The sequence below is a fragment of the Apteryx rowi genome, unplaced genomic scaffold, assembly GCF_003343035.1.
Source record: "Apteryx rowi isolate R43461 unplaced genomic scaffold, aptRow1 scaffold_634, whole genome shotgun sequence".
NCBI lineage: Eukaryota > Metazoa > Chordata > Aves > Apterygiformes > Apterygidae > Apteryx > Apteryx rowi.
The window spans coordinates 233,845-251,015 of NW_020450910.1; the positions used below are offsets into that span (position 1 = coordinate 233,845).

The 17,171-nt window shown below is 38.7% G+C and overlaps 1 protein-coding gene across 1 annotated transcript in view; it reads left to right on the forward strand.

Annotated features, from left to right (window-relative positions):
• The window catches only part of ARSJ (arylsulfatase family member J), a 49,405-nt gene extending 32,444 nt beyond the window's left edge, over positions 1–16,961 (forward strand). The window contains exon 2 of the mRNA XM_026084319.1: positions 15,563–16,961. Within this exon, the coding sequence (XP_025940104.1) occupies positions 15,563–16,961 (1,399 nt within the window). The remainder of the gene's footprint in view (positions 1–15,562) is intronic.
• The last annotated feature ends 210 nt before the right edge of the window (positions 16,962–17,171 follow it).

Below are 17,171 nucleotides of genomic sequence, written 5' to 3' on the forward strand. Positions count from 1 at the left end.
CCTGGATGCAATCCTGTGCAACGTGCTCTAGGTGACCCTGCTTGAGCAGGGGGGTTGGACTAGATGATCTCCAGAGGTCCCTTCCAACCTCAGCGATTCTGTGATTCTGTGATTTATATTGTTTTCCAAGTAAAAAAATCTGCTGTGCTGCTCCAAGGGCCCAGAAATCATATTAGATCTCTCTATGCACGCGCACGCACACACACACACACACAATTTTGTACTCACCTTAAATTCTGTTACCTTGACTGGAATGTAAGTGTTCCAGAATAATCTTGAAGGACCAGATTTGAAAGGTATTTGGAAGTTTAATGATGCAGACTGGGAATTGGCAGACTTCAGTCCATTCTTAGTTATTTTTAGTCCATTTGTAATTACTTTTAGTCCTTTTTTTGTCATGTAAATCATTTTGATTTAGTAGAGATTTAGGGGAATGTTTTTGAAAATCCCGTTAGGCACCTATTTTTGTCTTAAGTATAAATACACTTACAGCCTGGTGTCTAAAATTCCTGTGATATTGCAAAGATAGGAGATGTATTTAGGCCTGAGTTCAGGAATAGGCAGGTGTTTAAAAATATCCCATTCAAGAAAGCCCTGCAACATGTGCTTGCCTTCTAACTTCATGGAATTTCAGCAGATGTTGAAGTGCTCTCTGTAAGAAGAGTTTCCTGAGTCTAAGCTCTATAGCTATTTAATGAAACCTACCCTTTGATAGATACTGAATGTAGTTCCTTTTTTCCGTAACAGCTACTGGTTTCCAAAGAATCACGACTTTTACCTTTTTTTAATTTTTAAAAAGGTTTTAGTTCTCATGGTTCCAGAGAAATCTTTGTGAAACTACATGCCACACATTCCAAAAGATGACAATCTAAATTACTTCAATTTTTCTTAATTGTTTTTTAACTTGCAATGTTTATGTTGATTTCTTCTTTCAACTGCTGAAGTTAGTGATGGAAATTCATGGGCCATGACAATATATGCAATTAATTAGTAACACAAAATAATAATTTATGCTCATTCTTTCTGTATAATGTCCATGGCTATGATGTAGTGAACTAATGAATAGGAATGGCATACAGCTCAACAAGATAAATGTGAATATATGAACATCCTTTGGTTGACTGCAGAGCAGAATGGGCCACTATCAAGCACCCATCTGACAGTGATCCATCTGACTGCTCTGGAGGGTGGCCAGGGTAGCCAGGCCCAGACTGCCAAAATGAGAGAGCTGAAGCAGGGCCCCGTGAAGTCAGTGAAAGCTTTATCTTTGATTCTGGTGAACTTTGAATCAGAGCAATAATCCCATCCACCTCTGCAAGGTTACTGTTTGCTTTGAAGTTCTTTTATGAATAATACACCTTTTATGTCATGATGAGCAACCTACATTTTCAAGAGGGCATCTCTTCTGAACTCGCTTATTATAGCGTGTGTGATGCTAATATCACTCTATCAAACAAATGCTTTTAGGTGGGGGAGGAAGAAGCTCTGCAGAAGGCAGGCACATAACATTGACTGCATTGATACGTAAGTTCCAGGAATGTACTAGTATTTACTTGTTTGACATATTGAATGTTTACTGCCAAAACTTTGTATGTGGCTTTTTTCAGCATCAATTATGCTAGTATCTCTCCATTACACGTCATTCTTATCACATTTAGTCTGGGATAAAAATCACCTACTAACATCCTGGATTCATTAAAATATTGAGGTTTTATAGCATATATTTTATGTATGCTTTATCTATTACTAGAAATAACTGTTACACAGGTAAGAGTCATGGGTTTTAGATTTGGGTTGGAATAACAATGAGCAGGCGCCTGTCTCCATTCACACCCTATCTTTTACTCCATTTTATTTCCTTGCCTATTGCACTGCCGCCTCAGTTTCTGTTGGGCTTCTAGAAACTTCCAGCAAGAAGCAATGGAGAACAATGCAAGTAATAAAGTAAGATGTTATTGAAGAGCAGGATGGATGAAAAATTACTGATGGTTAGAAAGCAGTAGGGAGTGCAGCTCTGACATTCAAGCTGGTGCTGTTCTACTTGATTTGCCAGTCAGAATTTAGGAGGGAAATAAAGAAGCATTTGTCCAGATCACTTTGTTATTCAATTGCATGGAGGCCTAGACAACAGACAAACTGTTAAGCTCAGTCTCTAACTGTAGCTTGCTCTCTTCCACGGCCCAGGAGACTGGGGGAAAGGGGAAAAGCGTAGGCGAATGGGGGAGAGAACTTGGCAGCGCCTGTGCGCTGGCACCTTGCAAGCAGCACATGTCTAGGCTGCCCTTCATCACTGCGAAGGAGAGTTTTCTGATTTCACTGTGGCTCTTGCTCTATGTAGCATCCTTCTGTTTTCCTGGGCTCTGCCTAATTTCAACAGAAGCTCAAAGACAGAAAYTTGAACACATTTGGTACCGAAGCAGGAAACAGCCCTAAGAAGTAGCAAGTTCCTGGCTCTATGCTCTCTTGTTATGACCTGATACAGCTGTGAAAGCTTAAGTATTTAGATTAGGGGGACATTTAAGGTTTTTTTTTTCTTTTGTTTTGTTTTTCTTGCTATAAGGGATGGATTGCAGTGAGCTGGACATGGTACCTGCTGAAGTTGTTTGGCTCCTTTTCAATCCCAACATACAGAGCTTTTAAGAGAGAGAGAATCTGTTGACCACAACATTTAAGAGTATGTGGGGAAAAAAAAGGTCAATTTGCCTTCATGCTTTTATTGTTTTCCAGAAGTTTGAAAGTCTCTAAAGTAAGAAAGACATCGTGCTCTGAATGCAGACATCTGACCTTCCTTTTTATGCCATATCATATAGCATGTAATATCTCTGATGTGTTAAAAATTGTCACATTAAGTGACTGACAGCACTGAAACACTGCTCCCCACTCCTTCCTTTCTTTGTTACAAAGACACACCTACAGCTACATCTATTCAGATAATAGCAATAAAAGCATTTGAATTCCATGTTGAATCTATTCTGTGAGTAAACAAAGATGTTTCATTTCCCCCTGTTGTCAGTCAAGCACCTTTCATCAGGGACCCAGGTGGATAAAATACTTCATTATTTTAATACGTTATTTCTTTGGAAACTGCACATAGTGCCTGCAGCACCAGTCATTGTCTTGATCAAAAAATGGGCTTACATGTTGTGGTCAGCTGTGTTTTTAATACAGTATTTCTCAAGTAAATCAGAAAGGAGGAAAGAGTCCAGTAGTACTAACAGCAGTCTGTGAATTGAATGAGAAAGAAGGATCTAGTTGAGTAGCCAGCAATAATGAGACAGAATTTGTAGATAACTGCTAGTAATGATTTTAAATAAGTAGACATTTTGTAAGTGCTGTATCTTAACAAATCCAATTAAAAACTAGCTTTAGCACCAGGRTGATATTCTCCTTTGCTTCCTACAGCATTTATCTGCAGACTAAAAAGGACATTTTGAACATTAGTTGTTGCTCTGCTGCACTGTACAGAAGGAGAAAAGTATCATCCTGGCTTAAAGGGATGAGAAATACAAAGGACTAAGAAACTAATATGAAAGTGTCAGAAGGACAAAAGAATTAGAGTTCACTTGCAATGCTCAGGCTAAGAACTATGCAGTAAATTTACAGCAGAACTCAGAAGAAAGCATGTGTCTCTTGGCTCCCAGCCCTCAGTTTCAAGTCAAGGTTATTCCTCTTGCTAATGATTCAGTGCCACTGCTATTGCCAGTAAATGTCAGCACAACAAAGCATCTATGTTGTTGAGAAGTCAAAATGCATTTTCGTTTAATCCAGATAAAATTGTTCTTCATATTATCAGGGCTGTAGCTTTTCTGGGAAAATGAGTTCAGTTCTAGCAGAAGCTCTGGAGTGGCATGAGCTGATTTCTGGCATGCCTCTGTCCCAGGATACCTGTAGAGACAACAGTGAAAGCATCTTCATCTTGCTGACAAGCATGCAGCTGGTGTTAAGGATTTTAAACAGGAGGTGTCTGGGTGAGCATTGCAGTCTATGTAAATCTTGAAATTGGTGGATTGTGCACTCCAGCTTCTCCAGTTTTGAATAAAAATTTATCAGTCAATATGTTACTGGTGTGTCAGCAGTTAACTTACAACTGTCCAGAAGTGTGTATTTAAACCTTAAACATAAATGCTCGGCTATGCCACATTGCTATAGGTGGATGTCATGCTGTGTTGAATTGCTGTGTGATATATGGGAGATAAAGGAAGGGATAATCATTTTCTCTTGATGAAAGTCTATATTTTGCACTTTTTCACAATAATGTTATATGATAGACCATATTAGGCAGAACAAATAGAATAACAAAGTTGAGATGGTACAGAAACAATCATCCAAAAATATTTCTTAATTAATCTAGCATTCACAGTGAATCTCTACACTAGAAAAGGGGTGTCATAAATTAATTTACGGATTCAATCTCATATCTTGATGACACTGAGCAATTATTATCTGAAAGCGATATCTATTGAAATTAATGGAATTAATAGATCCTTCTATTTAAATAGCTAGGTATTGATTAAGGGCACTAGAATCTAATCTCTGTTTTCTATAATAGTTACCTGGAGACACTTGAGCTTGAGACACTAATATAGTAGAACAGGAGTTGTATAAATATTAGAGAGAAATAGTGGTATTACCACTTGATTAGCATACTTCCAGTAACCTACATCTAACTAAATGAGTCTTAAAGCCTTAAAATAAGGTTTCTGAATTTAATGACTAACGATACCCTTAAGCTCAGTAACGTGATGAAACTGTGATATTCTTCAATGTCACTCTCAGAAATGGTATGTTTATGTAGGTGTTGAACGGTTAACGGAGAATGATAGCTTTCACAAAGCTTGGATGTGGTGTGAAGGTATCTAAAATACTTGAAGTCTCTGAAGCTCTAAGTAATCCTGACTTTTCAATGTCATAATATTCTTTAATTATAAAGCAATTATCTCTCCCAATACATGATATCATGTAACAACATGATACGGTAGTTGTTACCCTGTATTTCACTTCTTGCTGTTTTATCCTCGTTCATCCTTGCTGTCAATTCAAGATCATTTCATAGTATTTACATTGATATAGACTCTAAGGACTGGATATATGATTAATATATAGCATATTAATTCAGAAATAATAATGAATGGTCAAAATGTGTACTTTAATTACAGAATAAGAAAATAACTGTTTGGGTGCTACCTTAAGGAATGCTATCAAATATCAATCCCGATTTTATGTTATTTTTATGAAGGATGTGCTCTTATGAAAGGCAAACATATAATGGATACCTTTCACATTCCTTAGGTGCAGTCATTGGATAAATTGTTCTTTATATAAAACTGAACAAATTTTCCTAACCTGTTACAGAATCATGAATTCCAACCTTAAAATTCTTAGCTGAAAAATATTTCATACATGTACATGGCAATTATTTTTATTCTGCTCATGTAAAAATGCATGTTATTATCAATAAATACATTATTTTAGGCAGAATGCTTGAACRAGACACACTGAAATGTTGAAATTCACCCTTTCTATATGAATGACTAGTTTAGGCTATTAATAGTATCCGAGATGGTGTTGTCTCGGAGCCACAGCCACGAACACACAGGTTAAAATGAAGGCTGCTTTTACACGCTGTCACTGCTCAGGAGTTAAGTGCTGTAGCATGGAGAAGAACCTTTATAAACTGGTATGTGCAATGTCCCTGTCCTGACATGCTCTGCTTGTCCCAGCCTCTTTCAGTACAACAGGGTCTGCAGACCATTTTTTGAAGTGTATGAAAGGGGAAATTCTTCTGCACTCCAACTGATGGCTTTTAGACTCCATTTGTGTCATTTTGTTCGTTTTCCTCCTGGAAAAATGACTGGAGCAAGACTGAATATTTCATCTCATAATAATGAATTGGGTTTTTTTCCTTCCCATTTACTTGCCTTTCAATTTCAAAGAAATACACTTCAAAGGCTGTAATTATGGACCTACACGTACATCTAAAAATGATTTTTTTCTCAATTATTTCAGATGACAAGTCTGTTTATGTGAACTTCTTTCCTTRTGAGTGTAGCTCTGGAATGCTCATGAACTTACAGCAGTGCATTTTTTTCTATATAACTTGTTGATTAGGTGTAAAATCTGAACAGGTCTATTTTTGCTGAGCCCAGATTTTGGTGGAAATGACTGGATGTGTGGCTGGCATGCAAAGTATTTAGTCAAATTGTTTTCTTTTCATGTCATTTACATGTAGACATGAAACCAAGAGCACTGATTATGCAGTCGCTTTTTTTTTTCCAGTGATAAAGTTGGAAATGTTGTGCTCTGTTTCCACAGCTGCAGTGAACTCAGAGCAAAGAAAACAATAGCCCCATATGTACATGTGCATTCCAGCTGGTTCTTACTTCCACATTCTCCTTTGTCCTTTTTATCCTCTCATTTTGAACAGATACATTGTCTCAATGGCGGAAAAGGTTAATAGCAGATATGCTGAGAATTTTACAATGTTTTGTAAAAAGCGGGAATTAGTGTATGAAAATACTCATTACAATTTAATTTGTTTAATTCATTAAAGTTGAAACCTTTGCTTGACAGTCATTAAACAATTTTTATTTTTTCCCTGCATGAACTGCCCCTTGCAACCASGGACAGTAACCCCAAGGAAATGCAGATAAAGCTTTCCGTTTCTTTTCTCTCCTGGCTTGGTTGTGTGGTCAGCTCTTTCTCCTTCAAAACTAGCAACTCTAGAGCCAAGTTTCCTTCTTGCTGTTCCCCAAGCTCTGCYTTGCTCCTGGGGTGGCAGCTCCATCAGCAGGAGATGGGGAAGACGAAAGAGGCAGAGCTGGTACACGTCCTCAGGATGCAAAATTGGCCGGAGCACAGAAGGTACACAGCAATCTCTGCCTTGATTCTCCAGCTTGAGAGCAGCAGAGTCGACTGCTGTGCTAGGGCTTCTCAGCCACCCCAAGGAGCTTGCTGAAACTTCCTCCGATTGTTGCTATTGATAAATGTTTATTTTTGTTAATGTAACTCTGGTGGGCATTCCCACGTGCTGGATGATAAAAATGTTCACAGTCTAAGTGATATAGTGGTGAAAGGACATTATTCAGAAGACCAAATGTCAGGGCTTGCATGAGATCAGTATTTCCAAATGATCCTGAGATTGAGTTAATGCACCACATGCCAAATAATGTTCAATTAAACAGGGATACCTCAACTCCTGCAGTCCTTGGAAAAAGGTGATCTGAACAAAAACCCTCAAATTATTAGTCCACAAATAAATCATTAGACTTTTTTCTTCTCCTATATTTGTTGGAAGAGCCTTAGTTGATAAAAATGTTTGGAAGGCAGGATTGAGAATCTTTCAAGTGAAATGTTTGCAGTAACACTGCCTAAGTGATAAAACAGTAAATAACTTCAGTTACTCTTTTTATGTACACACTTGGTTTAGAAGTGGATATTTTCTGCTATGATTTATAAGCACATAAAAATTCAAGGTATACAGCTGAAGATGAAATGAATGTGTGTGTATGTCTATGTGTGAAAACTTCAGTTTTGTTTTATGGAGGCCAACATAGCAAAAGTCTGCAAGAGTTTAGAGTTTACATTTAGAGTCTTTGGGGTTTACATTTGCTGCTCTGGCCCATATGGCTACACTCATTTGCCCCCTGTTCCCCCCTCCCCCCCCAAATATAAAAATTATAAAGTTCTAAGCCAAAAGATAGAAAAGGTTAAATGATAGGGCAGCTTCATACAGAATTTATTCTGGTATATGTTTAGTTAACGTCGATAGAGGACTCCAGCAGAGAAAGTGTTGCTCCCCACTGAGCCCTTCAGTCCTGGTCCCACCATTGCTGTGAGGCCTGTTCAGACTCACCCTGGCTTCTTCCCTGCCCACACGCCTCTGCTGCTTTCCAAAGGGAAGCCGGAAACACGAGGCGATGATATGCACTCCGCTCTCATCCTAGCGTACRCTCAGGATTCAGTCCATGTGCATACCTGGGAAACAGGCCTCTGGGGACCAGGGGGAGCATGTCAGCTTTGGAAAATGGACAGTCTTTGCCTCCCTCAAATTTCTAAAAATTGAACAGTGTTGGCCAGGCTGAGGCACCGCGTTCTGTATGTAGTTTGCTGCAACAGAGCTCCTTTGAAGCCTCCAACTGTAACTTGTATCTCAATGAAGAACAGCCTCCGTACTGTAGTGCCAAATCTGTGTTCCTCTTTTTGCCGTAAGGGGATTCTCTGCTGCAGGGAACACAGCCACCATCTCAGGGAAGCAGCCCACTACCTGTAGTGCCATTTGCATGTATTGGTAAAAGTATTTCATACTGTATGCAAACCACTGGGAAAATGTTGTAGATACTTGTGATATCTTGCCAACAATATTAAACAGGTGGAAAAATAGGCAACATAACCCAATACATCCTTTCCATCCTTAATTTGTATTGTTTAGCAAAAAAGTCTATTTTGTGGTGGATCATGTTCTAATGTATAAGGCATTTCCTGCTCTCCTTAGTGTTGTTCAGAATTATAACTGAACAAAATGCTACGTGGCTGGCTTGTGAGTTATTTCCATACCTATAGCAATACTCATATTCATGGCACAAACTTTGATTGCTTTTTTTGGTCCTGATTCAGCCAACTGCCTCACTGAAATCACACTCAGATTTAAGCTATATGTTGAACTGAAGCCTTAGCTGTGACTTGTAACTTTATTTTGGAATCAAGTATCTGGAACTTATGACAGAATAAACAGTTTGTCCCTGGGCTGCTGCAGTAGCTGCTATTTTTGAAAGACAAACTGTAACTTGTATAGGACAGGCTCCACGCTTCTCAAGATTGTTTCTGAGGAGGAGACTATATTGCATGAGAAACAAAACTTTTATGCTAGCATTTGGAAAATGTCGTCATTCTGAATAGTACAGAGTTGCCATGGACCAGTGGTATTGAACAGGGAGAATCTGGGGCTGACAGAGCTCAGTACACCTAGTCTTGTCTAAAAGCTAAAGATATTCAGACTTACCACCAAAGATATTGAGATGCCTACTGTCTGCTCTCTGTCAGGAAAGCCTGCTAAGTGGTATTTAGCAAAGGCAAAACATGCGACCCATCTCCAGTTAAGAAAAGGCTAGAAATAAAAAAGACATTAAAAATCAGAAAACATTTTACTTTTCAGTAAAGATACTTAATACAAAATGAAAAAAAAAGCACTGTGGCTACAGGCTATGATTTTTATTGTTATCAGGCTGAAGGGACTACTYGGTGGTACTCAGTGGCTGCTTTCAGCATTTCATGTAAAGCTGCAGTGGATTCAGTTACGTCTCATTTAAATCAGCTTAGCTCTATCGCTCTGCCCAGTGTCTTCTGTATCAACCTGCCTAAAGCCACCTTTTCCAGCTTTACTCTCTGATTTGAGTTTGTGGTTTAAATTAATAATTTGAAAAATCCTGAGCAGAACCAGCAGAAAATATTTACATTTTATGTCAGATATTTTTGATGCAAAATTGTATTTTCATGTGTTTTTATTCTTGTTGGCCTATGTCTGATCAAGAGCTCTGCAGTGCTCTGCCATGCCCTTGACCAGCCTGTTTGGAAGGCTGAAAGCGGAAGAGCTTTTGCACAGCTTCTGTTTCCCTTGTGAGCATCTTACACARCTCAAACCAACCTTGAGATAAATAAGAATAAACATATCCACCCAAAGTAACAGTGTCTTCAGAAGATTAGGTTTGTGAACTCAGTGCTAATTCAGACCACTACGAACAAGTCTTCATTACGAGATTTCTCTTCCTGGTCACTGAGTTCTGCTTCTACATTTTCTGGGGGTGAGGTGGGTGTCGTTTTTCCCCCACAAGCTTGGACCTTGAGGAATGARAGCTTCCAAACCAAAAATATCTTGCTGGTTTGTGTGGTCTTTACTCACCTGGAATAGTAGAATATTTTTCAAGTTACTGCGTTATGCAAAAAGGGGATAAGTTTCAAGTAAAGCGTCACACAGACTATTCCTTTGTTCGCCTTAAAACTCTTACTTTATAGGCTGGTGTCTTGCAGTATGTTATTATTTTTATCAAGGAAATGCATAATCATCAATTATGATCTTTTTAACTGATTTAGCATGCACACCTCAATGCTATCACTCTGGTTGTAACTCCAACAAGTGATTTTTTTTTTTTTAATTAAAATATCGTATTAGATTCTAGCCTAGAGGTTATTTTAAAAATCGAGAAAATTTGTTCAGCATTTCCTGAGCTGTGCAAACATAATAAAAATACATTTTTTCGCATGTACTAACTAGAAATGTGCAAGCTAAAGTTGTTGAAATTAGAAACTTCAAGCTGTGCTGCTTTGTTAATCTTCAGTAAGCTTTAAAAGAGTCTCTGTTTGAAGACAATTGATCCAGGATTTTGAAATTATGAAAGCTTAAAATCAGCAGTTTTGTACGTGCACATTACAAAATTAGAAACATTGCAGCTTCTTTCTTAGTGGGGAACTCACCCTGAAGTTAAGGGAAAAACTCTCGATAGGAAGCTCCTTAGGGAAACTGTTGCTAAGGGGGCTGGTTAGGTGTAGGTATGCATCAGCATCCTGGAGACATGAGGCGTGCCAGGAGAACCTCTCGTACTCTGCAGGCCTTCAGTCTTGCTCTGCTTTGGGGAATAACAGTGAAAACGTGCAGAGATTAGTATGTAGTGTCATTGATCCACTTTACTTTGGTTTGCTTTTCAGATGAAAACTGGAAAACTAATTTAGCTTTACTAAAGCATAGGAAGTGGGAAATTATGCCTCCAAATGTTAATGTATTCCTCAAGCTCAGGTCAAATTGACTTTAGTGTCACTGTGGTGATTTAGATCAAGAAAGAATCTGGGCACTTGAGTGTACAGCTGACCTTTAACAACTTAATGGTCACTGCACCGTGAGGCTGAAGATAGGAGTAATATAAAAGCTGTTGGCTTAGCTTAGTGTCTTTCTAGATTGAAAGAGAAAGGGAATTAGCCTGGAAAGCTGCATCATGAGCACAACCTGAGGCCTGGAAGTTGGTTGGTTCGTTTGTTTGTTTAAGAAACCTGTGAAATATTTCTGCCAGCATCCAGGAACCGAAGGATCTGAGAAGTCCTCACAACACTCTCTCTGGGAATCTGTTGCTTTAAAGCTTCCACTACAAATGAGTAAACAAAGTTTTGTAACAGGCAGCTAGCATTAAACAGCTGCCTGAGCTGGAACAGTTAGCACAGTGTTTTTACTGTAAACATCTGAACAGCTTCCATACTAATAAAATAGAAATATGAGTAGAAAATGTACAATGAAGAGCTATCCACATGTAGTCTCCAATAAATGAAAATAATTGCTTATACTTTTCAATAGCATATTATTAGCTGAATGTTTCAGACAAATTTTGGTTACCTTCCTGTTCTGTAAGAACAGCGGACATTTTTCAAATTTGGGGCATCTCATAAACAGAGACAGTTATTATCCATAGACTGGAGGGAAGGAGGAAAGGAGAAATAGTATAGACATACAAAGTATACACAAGACCTGCACCCCTGTACAGAATGCTACCACTCTATTACCTTAGCTACGTACAGAAAAGTGCCTAAGGCTCAAAGTCTAAAAAAACTGTAAATTTAGATTCTGTGGCCTGTCAGTGTTTACTTATATTTAATTGGTTACTAATGTTGTAATTATAATAATGAATTCCAGACTATTCATCATCATAATTTGTTTTCTGCATTTGGGATTAAATTCAACCAATTTATTCTGAAGAATTAGCTAGTCTTGCAGTGAAAGTTATGAAATCTATAGAATGTATTTTACAGAAATTTCATGGCAGTTAGTGAGCTCATCAGTTTGTCTTCTAGACAACTTCTCTCAAATCAGCATCTGTCTTTTATTTCCTTTATGTTTTGGCTTGTTTTCATTTTTTGTTTTGTCTTTTTTTTTGTTTTTCTGCACAGTCTTAAGTGCATTTTCAAAGCATTAGTGTTGAGACACTTTTCCCATGGCTATTAATTCATTTACTTCCATATAATCGCTGTCTTTTGCTCAGATTGCTTTGTTTTTCTATCAGTGGTCTGAATGTCCTTTGAAAATAAGATATTTCCACTGAAGAAGTGATATTGGCACATAATGGATCAGTTAGGAAGGCATGCAGTACAGAAAAATGAGCAAAACCCTGACCATTTTTGTAATAGTAAAAAATATTCTAATAATTATAGATTGATATTTCTTTGAAACATTTCTACAGTTGAAATACTTTTACTTAGAACTGATTATTTTGCAGATCTCTTTTTACCTATATGAATATACACATATATTTGTATGTGTGCATATATGTATATTCAGAAGCAGAGCCATGCCATAAATAGCTGAAGATTATATGCATATGGGAAACACACCAAAGGCACATGAAAATAGAGAGTAGAGCAGAATCTAAGCAGGACTGTTATATGTGTATTGTAACCAGCATATTGAATAATTTCCTGAGGGGAATGCTGAAACAAGGTGTGTTGCTGTATACCAGATACTTTCTTAAGAAGAATATATATAACTGAGGCTAATTCTTGATATTGGTTGGTTCACTGTTTGTCAGATTAACGCCATAGGAATTTCATACTTGGGTATATAACTGAAAAGCCCTAGCTGGGGAATCTGTGTGTTGTTTATGAATTGTCTGTGCAAATTAACTTTGCATGAGTATCATACTTTGCGTATAGCTTTGTCAAGAGGCAAATTAATTTGGAATATGTGGTCCTGTTGGCCATTCACCTGAGAAGTTCAGCTTCAGCATTGAGGAGAAAGATAGAAGCATCTCTATTAAAACAGCATTACCTTAGAGAAAATTCTGACTTCCAGCAAAGTTGGCTTATTGGGGAGGAATTGCCCAACTGTGATCTGGTATTGATCTCAAGATAGAGGAAGCTTTAAAGGTTTAAGAAAGCAGGAACTATTCTACTAAAATAGCAGGATGGAAGCAAGGACTTCTTTCATTCAGATCAGATCAGAGGAATTTACTGAAAGAGTTTAACAGGACAGTGGGAAGGGAAGGAGGAGGAAATAATGTCTTCTGAACATAGTCCCACGAGGACTCTGAAAGAAAGAGTGAAGTAGAGTATGGGGCCCTGCTATTAGACAGGGTGGATTCCTTCTGGTAGTTTACCTTTTTAAAAGAAAAAGAATGTCACAGTTGAATCGTGGGAAAGATATGGATAACTTCTCTSTGTGACGTTCCTTTTTCAAAAGTAAGCTATAAATCCCAGAAAGCCAGAATTTTGAGAGTATGTTCTAACTACTGCAATATCTCCTGCATCAGCGCTAGCTTGCAAATTTGGGGACAGTTAGATGGCAGGGCTCCAGATCCACACAATGGGAACAGATAGAAGCAATGCTCCCAAAAAGTGCCAGAGAGACAAAGAAAAGAGGCGGCACTGTAGCCTAGCGAGTACAGGATAGCGTAAAGCAGAGGAGTGCAGCACCCAAAGCTTCTGCAATGAATTAGTTAGACTGGAGCTTCTGGTTCTGTGAAAATAAATTCAAGAATAAAATGGAAATTATACAGTTATTACAGATTGGCAGGCATTAAAGACATCTCTGTTGCCTTCTAAGATTTTGGCCAGGAAGACATCGTGTAAAAGCAGATTTTAAGTTATTTCTGGACAGGCAGAGCCTAATGTTTTTCATTTTCTAGATAGTTCAGGAGGCCAGTCAGATCTGCGATACTGGAAAAACATACAAAGATGTCCAAGCTTCTACTACCAAAAAAATAATAAGAAAGGGGATATAGTAATATATATAATATAATATATATATATATAAAATAAGGAGATCTTATTAACGTGTACAAGCATCTTAAGGGACGGTGTCAAGAGGATGGAGCCAGACTCTTTTCAGWGGTGCCCAGYGACAGGACRCGAGGCAACGGGCACAAACTGAAACACAGACACTTCCATCTGAACATGAGGAAAAACTTCACTGTGAGGGTGACGGAGCACTGGCACAGGTTGCCCAGAGAGGTTGTGGAGTCTCCTTCTCTGGAGGTATTCAAAACCTGCCTGGACACGATCCTGTGCAATGTGCTCTAGGTGACCCTGCTTGAGCAGGGGGGTTGGACTAGATGATCTCCAGAGGTCCCTTCCAACCTCAACCATTCTGTGATTCTGTGAAAGTATTTTTGAAGAAGCTTCATAGTGACAAACCTAGCAGTTTTATCTATGACTGAGAATTTAATCTATTCTTTTACTCAGGGAGAAGTCTTCTTTAGGTTACAATGTGCTGTTATATTTTATTTTTAGTGTCAAACTGATATACTGACTTGGCTTTATTTATTTTTATTTTTTTGATACTTACTACTGCCCATACTGAATTCATTTTGTAATCATATGGATGCCATATGTATTCTTTACACACTGACTATATTTCAGAATTTATTATTGTATCCTTTTAATATACTGCTATTACATGTTCAAAGTCCAGTATATTTATATGCTGTAGATATGTTTACCACTAGCAAATTATGAGGCATTGTAAAAATCGTATTCATCAACATAATTTTCTATAATCATTGCAAAATGGGATCGTGTGAAAACTTGCGGAGGAAAGAAAAGTACCTCAAAATGTCTATGCTCCTGTATATATAAATATTTTGACTAACTCTCAGTTTGTAGAGGGAAACATTTCTTTGAACATTTAGGACAGAAAATGACTATTGAACAAGAGACCTAGCGATGAAATTATCCTTTGCTTTTGAGTGACCGCTAAGAAACATCTTCCACTGTAACTGCATGTTTTGGCCTTTCAGTTTTGGCCACAGTATTGGCAGTGCATTCATATTTAGGCCTCTTACTAAGGAGATAAATGCCAGAGCATGGAATTGTAAGTATTCCAGGCTCCAAGGGGAGAGCAGAGCCAGGCTCCGTAATGAGAATACTGGCAACTGATTCAGTTATTATAATATTAGTAATATCTCTGCTAAGTAATGGCCCATATGCATACCGCATGATGGATGACCCCTAAGCAGAAATCAGATCACCAGGGTTTCAGTGCTGTGCATGCTGTGAGAGCTGGTCCCAAGTCAAAACTCTGTAGTACTAGTTCATGCTCATAGGTTCCTGCTTGGAAAAAACAGTGCAATCGTTCCACTTTCTCCATTTGGTAGTATACATAAGGGATACTGGAAAGGTCTGTGAGTTTGACTACTCCCATTAAAACAGTAGTCCGCAACCAGTGGTTCACAGGCAGCACATTGCCTCTGAGATCTGACATTGCTCAGGGCTAAAAGGAAATTAAAAAGTTAAAAATGAGGCCAGCAGGGAGAGGAGTGTATGATGTTGCTGTGTCATGTTACTTGTTCGGTATTGTTGCCCAGAGGCCAGAGAAGTTTGGGGAACCACTCTTTTAAGCACTTCTAAAGTGAAACAGATGCCATTCTCTTGTTTCAACAAATGTTATAGTACGACCTCGTTAGTCTTTGTCATTATATAGTAAAAACCACTTTATGCACAGAAGTGTTTTCTGCTACAGTAATACACCTGGGTGTTTATGGGTAAGTTCCTTTTCCTCCTTGCCTGATCCATATGTCTCCTYCTCTGTCTCCAGGTACCAGATACACACAGGACTTCAGCATTCTATTATAAGGCCTACCCAGCCCAACTGTTTACCTCTGGATAATGTGACACTACCTCAGAAGCTGAAAGAGGTTGGTTATTCAACACACATGGTTGGCAAGTGGCACCTGGGGTTTTATCGCAAAGAATGCATGCCCACGCAGAGAGGATTTGATACTTTTTTTGGCTCCCTCTTAGGCAGTGGTGATTATTACACTCACTTCAAATGTGACAGCCCTGGGATATGTGGCTATGACCTGTATGAGAACGACAGTGCAGCTTGGGATCATGACAATGGCATCTACTCAACACAGATGTACACACAAAAAGTACAACAAATCTTAGCTTCTCATAACCCCAGGAAACCTATATTCTTATATATTGCTTACCAAGCTGTTCATTCGCCTCTTCAGGCACCAGGCAAGTATTTTGAACATTATCGATCAATAAATAACATAAACAGGCGAAGATATGCTGCCATGCTAGCTTGTTTGGATGAAGCCATAAACAACGTAACCCTTGCTTTAAAGAAGTATGGCTACTATGACAATAGCATTATCATATACTCTTCAGATAATGGTGGGCAGCCAATGGCTGGAGGAAGTAACTGGCCTCTCAGAGGAAGCAAAGGGACCTATTGGGAAGGAGGAATCCGTGCTGTTGGTTTTGTCCATAGTCCCCTTCTGAAAAACAAAGGGTCTGTGTGTAAGGAGCTTGTGCACATCACAGACTGGTTCCCTACTTTGATCACACTGGCAGAAGGGCAGATTGATGAAGATATCCAGCTGGATGGCTATGATATATGGGAAACCATTAGCGAAGGCAGACGTTCTCCAAGGGTAGACATCTTACACAATATTGACCCTATTTACACCAAAGCCAAAAATGGGTCCTGGGCAGCAGGCTATGGGATCTGGAACACAGCAATCCAATCAGCCATCAGAGTGAATCATTGGAAACTACTGACAGGAAATCCAGGATATAGTGACTGGGTACCTCCGCAGGCTTTTAGCAACGCAGGCCCCAATCGCTGGCATAATGAACGTGTTTCTTGGTCAGCTGGCAAAACAGTGTGGCTTTTCAACATTACTGCTGATCCATATGAACGAGTGGACCTTTCTGCAAGGTATCCAGATATAGTGAAGGAGTTATTGCGGAGACTTTCGCAGTTCAATAAGACTGCAGTTCCTGTTCGATACCCACCTAAGGACCCTCGGAGTAACCCTAAGCTTAATGGAGGAGTCTGGGGTCCATGGTTTAAAGAGGATGAAAAGAAAAAGAAATCAGATAAAAATAAAGGTGTGAACAAACAAAAGAATAAGAACAAGAAAAAAGCGAATCGGAAAAAAGGGCAATCATTGCATTGCCATTCACGTCTTGCTGGTGGATAGACTTGAGCATGTTCTTTTGCCAAGTCTAAGTCAGCTTGGCCCAGCTTTCTTGAACCTCTGACAGAACATACTAGAAATGACAGCTCTGCACTATGGATGAAAGCCGTCATCTTTTTGTTTGTTCTCAAATTTCACCTGCACAAGATATCTTGAGACTCTGCCTTGAGTGTATGTAAATGTCCACATGACAAACTTTCTCCTCTGCAGGAT